The 10,292-nt window shown below is 43.8% G+C and overlaps 1 protein-coding gene across 1 annotated transcript in view; it reads right to left on the bottom strand.

Annotated features, from left to right (window-relative positions):
* LOC105001048 (chondroitin sulfate proteoglycan 4-like) overlaps window positions 1–9,767 on the bottom strand; it is a 62,398-nt gene extending 52,631 nt beyond the window's left edge. Inside the window, exons 1-3 of the mRNA XM_010857163.1 lie at window positions 9,608–9,767; window positions 5,711–9,280; window positions 3,627–4,097 (exon numbers count right to left, since the gene is read on the bottom strand). Of these exons, the coding sequence (XP_010855465.1) occupies window positions 3,627–4,097; window positions 5,711–9,142 (3,903 nt within the window). The 5' untranslated portion in view covers window positions 9,143–9,280; window positions 9,608–9,767. The remainder of the gene's footprint in view (window positions 1–3,626; window positions 4,098–5,710; window positions 9,281–9,607) is intronic.
* Window positions 9,768–10,292: the final 525 nt, after the last annotated feature.

Raw genomic sequence — 10,292 nt, 5'->3', positions numbered from 1 at the left:
AACAGTTCAACTTTGTCCAGTTCTATGGCGCACTTCCTTTGAGCAAAGACTTTTGATCTCTCAGAGGTGTCTCTGACAAGAGTTGAAAAGTTCACGAACCGTCTCAAGGGAAAGTTGCAGTCACTTGAACACAGGTGCATGAAAGTTTCTTTGGAGTTCCATGGGAAGAGAATTCCAGACCGTAGGCCTGACCACATATTCCTGGAACATACTGTTTTAAGCTATTAAAAAAAAAAAATGTGGAAGATGGCACTGATCAGAAGGCAGGAGAAATTCTAACCTAACATGCTTTAGGAAGATAGCATTTAAATAGACATCACCTTCTCTGTATCCTTCCTGCAGAAATACATCATTTCCTCAATGGAGTGGTACTCTCTCAAATTACCACGTAAAATGCCAGTGTGCACGTGCACGTGCTGTCACCTCAGTCGTGTCCACCTCTTTGCGACCCCTTGGACTGTAGCCTGAAGGTTCCTCTGTCCATGGGGATTCTCCAGGCAAGAATACTGCAGTGGGTTGTCATGCTCTCCTCCAGGGGATCTTCCCAATCCAGAGATCAAACTCGCAGCTCTTACATTTCCTGCATTGGCAGGTGGGTTCTTTACCAGCTGAGCCAGCTGGGAAGCCCAAAATGCCAGTTAGTAGGTATTAATCTAAAGGCAAGGAGGGTTTGGTGGGAATGTATCTATTCCTAGTTCTAATGCTAAAAAAACATCTGCTGACTTTCAGGTACTTAATAAACTCGTAGAAAATGTTAAAAGATCAAAAAGCATTTGGTCCCCTGTCACCAGTCATGTTCAGGTAATATTAAGTTCCGCCCTTCACAGCAGGCTTTCCAGGTAGCTCAGTGATAAATAATCCACCTGCCATTGCAGGAGATGTAAGAGACGCGACCCCTGTTTTGACCCCTGGGTTGGGAAGATCCTCTGGAGTAGGAAATGGTAACCCACTCTAGTATTCTTGCCTGGAAAGTTCTGTGGACAGAGGAGCCTGGCGAGCTACAGTCCATGGGGTCACAAAGAGTCGGACATGACTGAGCACACAGAAAAATAACAACGGTTCACATTCTCCCTCCCCCATTGTTCTGAACCTCACTAGGGGTCAAAGATAAAGTCAAAAGCCCTCCCATACTGGACCTCCCTAAATCTCACCTACGGCCCCCCACCCTTGTGTGAAGCTCCACACACTGAGCTCCTCCTGCTCCCCTCACAGAGCTGTTCACTTGCTCTTCCCTCTGCCTGAATGCTCTTCCTCCATATCCACCAAGCTCACTATCCATCACGTCCTCCAGGTGTCTGCTCAAGGCTGCCTCAGGCCCCCAACCACTGTATTTGAAGCTGAGCATCAGCACACACAGACACACAAACACCACTGATGTTCCCAGCACTTCCTATCTCTCTTTCCTGTTCTAGTTTTCTCCATAGCACTAATTTCATTCAATTATTTTATTTATATAAAGTCACTTACTTATTTTATTTATTCTCTCTCTCTGCCTCTTTCTTTCCCCACCAGGAAAAAAGATCCACAAGGGCAGGGCTTGTTGCTGGGTTAATTCACTGCTTTACACTCAATGCTTATAACCAGCATACCTGACACATAATGGACACTCAAAAATTATTCACTGAATGAATGAAGGGCAGAAATGGCCAAGACCACTCCTTCTCTGTCACTGAAGGTGATAGCCACGAGTTGTTAGGTGTCACCATAAGTTAAAATGACCATGTCACAAACCCTGGAGACCTCAGAAGGCATAAAAGAAGGGAAAATGTAAAGGTCTTGAGAAATGGAGGATTTCCTGTCACATCAGTAAACAAAGGATGTCACAGTGATGTTCTGGCTCTCCAAATGTGAATTCCTGAGCCTTACGGGCACTCAGGAAGGAGAAGAATACCCACAACCTGGCAGCCATTAGGCTGTAGCCACTCCCCACAGTGAGCTCTGAGCAGCTCAGGATATGAAAGCAGGATACTGGCTCCAGATAGCTGAGGTGTATGTGAAAGGAATGATTCGAGTGAGCCCAGGCTCTTTCATCATCCCATAAATAGAAAAGTGCTAAATTCTTTAGCTTGGTTAATCTGGTTTTACTTCATTAACAATAACCTTTTGATGTTCAGACTACCTGCTCTTTGTCGCAAACGTCTATATAACCTGATTCCTACCCCCACCTCCTTGGAGCAGTTCTCTCAGGGTCACTTGAGATGCTGTCTCCTGGGCTTGAAGTCCCAAAAACTTCCACCAAATAAAACACAACTCTCAACTTTTAGATTGTGACTATTTTTTAAGTCAACAGGGTCACCTGAAGATCAGGAACATATAATCTTGACTGTGACCAAGGCTACGCAGCAACATGGATGCTGTAGGGAACACACATGTGATGCATACGTCAACCAACCACGCTTAAATATACACTTCTCATAATACAAGGCACGGACGGTAAGGAACTGGTTAAGACAGAACCAAAATTTAGTGCTCAGTCTCTCACCCGGAGTACATGGGGTGAAGAGAATTAAAATTCCATTCACATGAGAGCAGGTGGTTATCTTAGGTGGTTTGTCCAGCCTTTGGGAGGGAAGCTATGATTAAGACATGGTTGCACGGAGTCAGTGAAGAATCACCTCCCCTGGGTCCCCAGTTGAGAGGCACCGAGCTTTTCCACCCTCAGCACTCTCCACTTCTCCCCAAGGCTCTGAATACCACCTGATTGAGTCTAACCCTCTTGACGTGTGCCTCAGGGCTCTCCAAAGTTGGCCCCTAAGCACCCTCCAGCACACTCTGTCCATCTGGGAGCCTCGTGAACTATTCCTTGGCCCCTAGAACACCATTCACTTCAATGCCTTCACGTCATTGCCATATAGTCCCCTTTTGCTCGAATTTCTTTGCTTTCTCTCTCCATCTCTATTATCTCCCAGCTCCTTCTCTCTATCCTAAAAGTCTAGCTTAAACTTTATTCCCTCTGAGAAGCCTTCAATTAGAGTCAAATGTGACCATTCTGCACACCCACAGTATCATTGTTAAAGTGCTACATGAAAGACAAGAAGAGTACAGCTTATATTAAAGTTCATGTGCCTAACTCCCCCACAGCAATTCTTGAAGGCAAAAAAATATGTCTACTTATCATGGAAACCTTACACAGTAACTTGAACAGAGTAAGTTTTTAGTAAATGGATTCAAGTCACTTGATGAGGTGAAATCCTTAGAAGCAAAATGAAGCAGCAATATGCATTCTTAGCTAACTGGACAAAGATATCCAAAGATGCTAGATAACTGCTCATGGTTTCCATCCTGAAGACAGTGTGTTCCTAGGAGCTTATAAAGGAAATAATGGGGATCTGAAAGATACTTTGAAATTTTTTTTTTAAATATGGAAATCATTCTTTTATTCATGGTAAGGAAGCAAACTATCACAGTAATAACACTCTAATAACTCACTGAGGATATTTAAGCAATGACTAGATGACCTCTCTATGGAGGTATCATGGAAGGGCTTCCCCATTTGCTGGGAGGTTGGACCAGATATCTTCTAAGGCCCCATCACTTCCCAAAGTCTGTGAATCCAAGTGATAAATAGCCAATTTTTTTCTTATCCAACATATCCAAATCCAAATATATTAACTGAGAGTTATTACCTGTTTCCTGGTAAATTTCATCAGCTTTACTCTTGGAAAATGAGAATTTTCAACATAACCATGTTTCGGTGGTTTGAGTAGAACAAATTCACAGTCAAGTCCCTCAAAATGCTTGCTTGGAATTCTGAAATAGTCTTCTGGAAGTGCCTTGGAGCCACCTTCCTGGACTGTGAAATTTTGTACTGCCAGAGGAATACGTTTAGGGACAATATCCACCAGGATTTCAAGTCTGCTCACAGCTTGGAAGCCACTCATAACATCCAGTATAAAACGGTCCTGTTGTTGGTCAGGCATTGTCTGTACATAATGGATGTAACCATCATCAACATCCTGCTGCGTAAACATCAAAGGGAACTTCTCCTCTGTACCCACGCTACCCTCCTCCGGTAAAGACCTTCGAAGGTATCCATGCACTGGCGGAGTTCTAACAATGAACACTGCCTCTGAAGGAACAGGGTGTTCGTGCACAGCCTTGAGTGCACATTAACAACACAGAAACACAAAAAGAAAAACATTAATCTATGGAAGAGTCAAGACCCTTGATGAACCAAATTTTTTTCTATTAATGTTCACAAACGGCTCAAGTTATAATCCAGGTTAAGACACAGTTTAAGCCTGGGTCTGTTCTGGTAACCATGCTAATATTTCGAATTTCAGTCCTGATCACAAAGACAAAGCAACATTTGAACAGTTACTAATGTATTATCAAGACATTGTCCACAGTGGCAAGAAACCTAGGACTCAGAAAATAGAGCTGAAAGAAATAAAATGGTATCTAGACAAGGTAGTAGAAAAAGTAGCAGTTAAAGCACTAAAATTGCAAGACTTTAAAGGAAAGTCTATTTTTAAACTAGCTCAGCATTTTAAATATACATTTAATTTACTGATTCAGCAAAATTCATCTCAAAACTTTCTGACAGATTTATAGTCCATGAACTATGTACACCCCCTTGTGGTGAAACTTAAATTCTCTAAGATCCTGAAAAATAATTGAGAAAAAAGGTGGTGGGCTCCATATTCTCTTGGTCAAAACTCATTATTCAGTAAATTGCTCTGATTTGAATTCATTTCTGCTGCTGCCACTGTTCAGTCGCTCAGTCGTGTCCGACTCTTTGCAACCCCATGGACTGTAACCATCAGGCTCCTCTGTCCACGGGATTCTCCAGGCAAAAATATTGCAGTGGGTTGCCATGCCCTCCTTCAGGGGATCTTCCCGACCCAGGGATCGAACCCAGGTCTCCTATACTTCAGGCAGATTCTTTACCACTCACCCACCAGAAAAGTCCAAATTCATTTCTACTTGATGTTATTGGCTGTATTTAGCAAGCAGGAAAACTCATTTGCAGTCCTGAGGGTAGATTCAGAGTAGCTTGCCTTTGTGGCCAATTGTCATAAATCAGTTTACATACCCTGCACAGATTACTCATTCTCCCCTAACTCTGATCAGCAGGGCTGTGCTGCTAGAGGCTCTCAAGTCAGAGTCTCAGGAAACCAGGCGGCTTCTGGTGTGAAGTCTTACCCTTGGCATTCCCCGGGTCTGGGCCAACTTATCCATCAATTTCAAGAAACTACATAAGGCCACATTCAGAGCTAAAGAAATAAACTGTGTAATATAGTATCCTCATCTGTTTTAGGAATCCTTTTTATGTCAGTTAAATTACACTTGTATGCCCTGCTTCACCACATTACAAATGTAACTCAGATCAAATCAAATATTGGCAGTGTTGCCACGAAAAATGAAAAAAGTAATGACCTCTTCATTGACTATAATATATACATTCCCTCCTCCTCAGGTTATTCTACATTATAAACATATATGCATACTCATGTGATCATGTGCACACAGCTTTAAAATGAAGGGATTTTTGGATTCGTTATATTCCATTTCCAATAGAACAATTAGCAGTATCAAAATCATGGAACCGTCTGGCTTTTCTTCTCAATGGCATCTGCATTTTTAAAAAGTCATTCCAAATACCAGGAGAGAAATCATTATAAAAATAGCTCTCAGAAGCAAACAAAGAGATCATTTGTCCCTGTGGTTCCAGAGGGGGAGAATGCTAGGAGCTAGGACCACCACCTACCTGAAGCCTTCCTCTGCTCAGTTTTACCGGTTTTCCTTCTTCAACCACAAGAGTCTTGCTGTGCAGAATTCGCGTGTGATGTTGGTGGCTTTCTGAGTCCACCTGCACGTAGACTCCCACATATAAATGTGTATCTTTAACTCGCACCGTTAGGTTGAACATATCGAAGCTGCCACTACCGTCATGCCTGTAAATCACACGCCCTTGCTTCAAGTCATGCATGGAAAATGAGCCAGGCGCTGAGCTGCTGACCAGCACCCTGCCGTGCTTTGGGAGCTGCACAATACGGAATTCGACCTCGTGGTCTGTTCTGACATCTTGGTTTGTGGTGACACTGAGGTTGGCTGTCGTCAGGCTGCTGTCTTTGCCTCTCTGTACAAGCAGCCCCGTGTTGTTGACTACACGGATGTAGGGGTCTGACACGCTGACCTCAAGGAGGGATGATGTGTAGTGGACACCATCCGTCACGAACAACACAAAGCGGGCTGAGTCTGCACCCCGGTGCCTGAAGAGCACGCGTCCTTCCCGCAGGTCCTCTTGCCTGAACTGGTAGAGTTTCTGAGTTGGGTCACTGGCTTGCACCAAGTCCCCGTTTGGGATGCCCCGCCGGATGTAGAGCAACTGCCCATCGTCAAAATCTGAGTCAGGGTCATGGTAGCAGATATCTGAGAGGGTCAACAAGCGCTGGCCGTTCCGCACAACCTGAAAGACCTTATCCACCATGCGCACTGGTTTCTCGTCATTCTTTAACTCCACAGAAACGGTGACTTTGATTTCCATAGACAGATGCTCCATGTCAAGATCCCTGAACGCTCCCTCTTGGACTGGTCCTGCGGTGGAGGCCACAAGGAAGAATTCATCACTCTGGGTCTCAGAGTCATCGTGCTCATATATCAGCCGCTCACCCAGGATGTCTTGATCCACGAAGGCAGTAATGTTGTCCTGATTTCCAGGAGAATCTGAAGAGCGAATCAGTTTCAGCTTCCCGTGTTGCGGACTCTTGGTGACTGTATATTGGAAAGTCCGATTGTCCAAGGTTTGAGCAAATAATTCTGACTTTGTGATTAATTTCCCTTCTCCTTCTTTTAAAAGCAATCCTCTGTTTGTTACAATAATGTGCCTCCTCTCTGCTTTAAAGTTGATTCTGAAAGTATAACCTTTTGATTCTGTGTGTTTTGCAACCATCAAGAACCTGAAACTATCTTGTGAATGTTCCCTGGGCCTCTCCTGTGGTTCATAACTTATCTTACCATCTGTAATATTTTGTTGGCTGAAGACTGAGTTTGTCTGTAGAACTTCTGTGCCAAGTAGCAATTTTCCTTTCTTAGGTGGGGTCAGTAACTTAAAATGCAGTTCCGGCTCAGCTACTTCCACTCCCTCTGTCACGGCCTGTAAGTGATCAGAATTCAATACGTGCCTCTTTATTTTACTGATCTCAAGGGCAACATTTTTCAGAAGGGTAAACTTTAGCCACTGTATCGTAATAGGAAACACCAGCTCTTCGCTGCTTTTTCCTTCTATGTCAACTTTAAATTTAAAGTGATCCATAACATTTTCTAGTTGCAAATCTTTGAATGTAGTACAGTACCGGATCTGACTCCGATCAACAGAACGCTGAGAAAAGGTACTGATTTGTTTCCACTCGCCACCTGGCCCTTGCTGCTGAATTTGGCCAAAGCGGGGCGGATAAGTGATAACATAACGGGTGTCCACCTCAGGGCGTTCACCATTAACCTCCACCGACAAGTTGCTCTGAGTAATCAGAACCGAACCACCCTGCTGTACGACCACACCGGTCCGATTGGCCACTGCCAAGTCCCAAGGAATAGCCATGACCCGCAACACCACCGTACTGCTAACCAGCTCTCCATCATTTGCTCTCAGAAGGATCCGGGAGTTTGGATGGCCCCTGTGCACACAGAAAATGTTGCCATCTCTTAAATCCCCATATGAGAAACCATTAATGGCTCTCCCGGGATCATTGATGTTTTCTAAAAACCCAGCATCTGAATTGAAGTGGCCAAGCACTGAGACACTAAGACTTAAGGAATCTGTGTCTGGGTCTGAAACATGTATGATATTTGGAGTCAGTCGTTTCTTAGAATTCTCAAACACGAGAAGCAAGTTTCCTTCAGGGAGCTTAAGGTTTGGGGGATCATTTACTGGAATGACAACAATGTTAAACACATAAGAAACATGTCCTTGCAGATACAGTGGCACTTCCCTCTTGCTGTTGGAAGAGACTGAAAATGTGAAATAATCCCTAGGTTCTTCTGAACCGTCATGGACATACCAAACGTTCCCTTGCTCCAAATCCAACAGAGTGAAAACTTTCTCCGGTCCTTGCTCGGGGGAAACATCTAATCGAAGGAACCCATAAACAGGCATCTCCTTTATTTTAAAGAGTATCTGAGACTGATGGATACCCAAATCCTTCAGCTCCATATCCACCTTCATATGCCTTTGTTCCAGTAAGGCTTGCCCACCTTCTTGGACCTCCAAGTTATTCAGGACCAAGAAATAGCTACGCACATCTTGAAGACTAGGCTTGCCCGCCTCAGAGTCAGCAGTGGAAAGGGGAACTTCTGCCAGCAGCAGTTTCTCCATGGTTGTTGCAGAAGGGTTTTCATTATCACTGCCCTTCATTTTACACCCAGCAGATATATCTTTGGAAACAAAGGCATCCTTTAATGCTCTCTTTTCTGAGTTGGCTTCCAAGCCTCTCAAGCACCCTTTAAAAGAGATTCCTCCAGCAGATTTCCCAGGCACAGAGGCAAGTCCTAACCTCTTAACTTCTTCTCCCTTGTGTCTATCAAGACCTCCCACGAAGAGGGGGCCTGCAGATACAAACAGTTTGCTCTGCAAAGGCAGGTTTGTCCTTACTCTTTGTTCATCCACCATCAGGCCCAGGTATCTTTCAGTGAATCTGAGTTGAATATCGTGCCACTGGTTGTCACTAACCAAGCTAAAAGAAGAGAGCTGAGTATCACTCCTATCCCTTCCTACATGAGCCTTCAAAAAACCTTCAACTATTTCCAAAGCGACAAAATCTCCTTCCCTACCTGACTGAAATAAAAGCAAGGCTTGTTGAGTTCCAGTCTGCAAAGCAAATTCCAACAGCCCGTCCCGCTGGACCTTCCACTCTGGGAAGGTGACATAGGATCTGGAGCTAAAGAAATTGATGGCTTCATCCTCCCCTGCAAAAAATTCATCACTGCATCCTAGTGACACCTCATAAACTTTCTTAAAACCAGGGTAAGATCTAAGAGAGGAAAGGATCTCCCTCTGGTTAAACACCACATCCTCCATACAGCCACGGAAATTGGGGAGCTGTCCATCGAGATATGAGACTTCAAGTCCACCGTGGCCCGCTATGTAGATTCCATGCTGAAAGTGCAAATTGTGCATCCCACCAGTGATCCGGCCAGTCATCTCATAATGTTTGTCAATAACCAGAGAGACATGATCCTTAACACAGTACAGTTCCACTAAATGCCAAGCCAAGTCGTCCACACGAAGTCTTTGCTCAGAAAGACGCACTAATTCACCTGTCCCCAAATTCACTCTCACCTGAAAGACAAACAATCATAATTAAGCAATCTCATCTCATAGTGTTTTATTCAGAAAATATGGCCATTCACAAAGATAAAGAAAGAGAAACCTGGACATGGAAAACCCTTCCCACACTTACAGACTACATATTGAAATTAAAATGTTTTGAGTTGGAATATTTACGACATACTTGTAAAATTGGGGAAGATCTCAACCCTTACATGTGGCATCTGATTTTATTCTAGTGAAATAACAATAATCAAGTGTTTTGTTCTCTTTCTCTCACTGTTCTTCCCTCCAGTAATTGAATCATCGTACATTTTTAAAGATTAAAAAAAATCTTACCTGTAAGTTTCCTGATAGAATTTCTATTATACAGTAGTCATTTTCCCCAGCTGCAAGAAAAAGTAATCCCTGTGGTTTGCTGGTTTGAAATTTTAATTGAAGAGATAGCTCAGAGGAAACTTCTATGATATTGAGCCCCACGTAGCTTTCACCATAAAAAGATGCTGTAGGAAAAAAAGAAGTCAGTAAACTTATTACACAATGACTGTTACACTTATATAGCCATCTCCCTGCAGGAGAGACCCTGCTGAAGACAGCTGCCGTACCCAAGGCCACACCTGCTTCCTGGGGTAGCCCACAGATCTATCGTGAGGGTATAAACGCTGTGTTCTCTTATTCCAACTCAGGACACTTCTGATGGATCAGTCCCTCTTCAGAACTCTCAAGAGGGCAGAATCTTCTACTGAAACTGAATTGCAAATCTGCTCCTCTATCTACCCAATTCTGCTTCTTTCCCTTCTAAAGGGGTTAATCCCAAGTCACTGGTGGTGAACTGGTGTTATAGTGAAAGGGAACACACTAGCCAGCTCTGAAATATCAACCTATGAGAAATATAGGGCAAGTAGTAGCAATGAGACGGAGAAGGCGATGGCACCCCACTCCAGTACTCTTGCCTGGAAAATCCAATGGACAGAGGAGCCTGGTAGGCTGCAGTCCATGGGGTCGCTACAAGTCGGACACAACT

Source organism: Bison bison, unplaced genomic scaffold (assembly GCF_000754665.1).
Source record: "Bison bison bison isolate TAMUID 2011002044 unplaced genomic scaffold, Bison_UMD1.0 scf7180017864378, whole genome shotgun sequence".
NCBI classification, from domain to species: domain Eukaryota; kingdom Metazoa; phylum Chordata; class Mammalia; order Artiodactyla; family Bovidae; genus Bison; species Bison bison.
The sequence above is the reverse complement of the archived record's forward strand: the minus strand, read 5'-3'. Positions and strand labels throughout refer to the sequence as shown.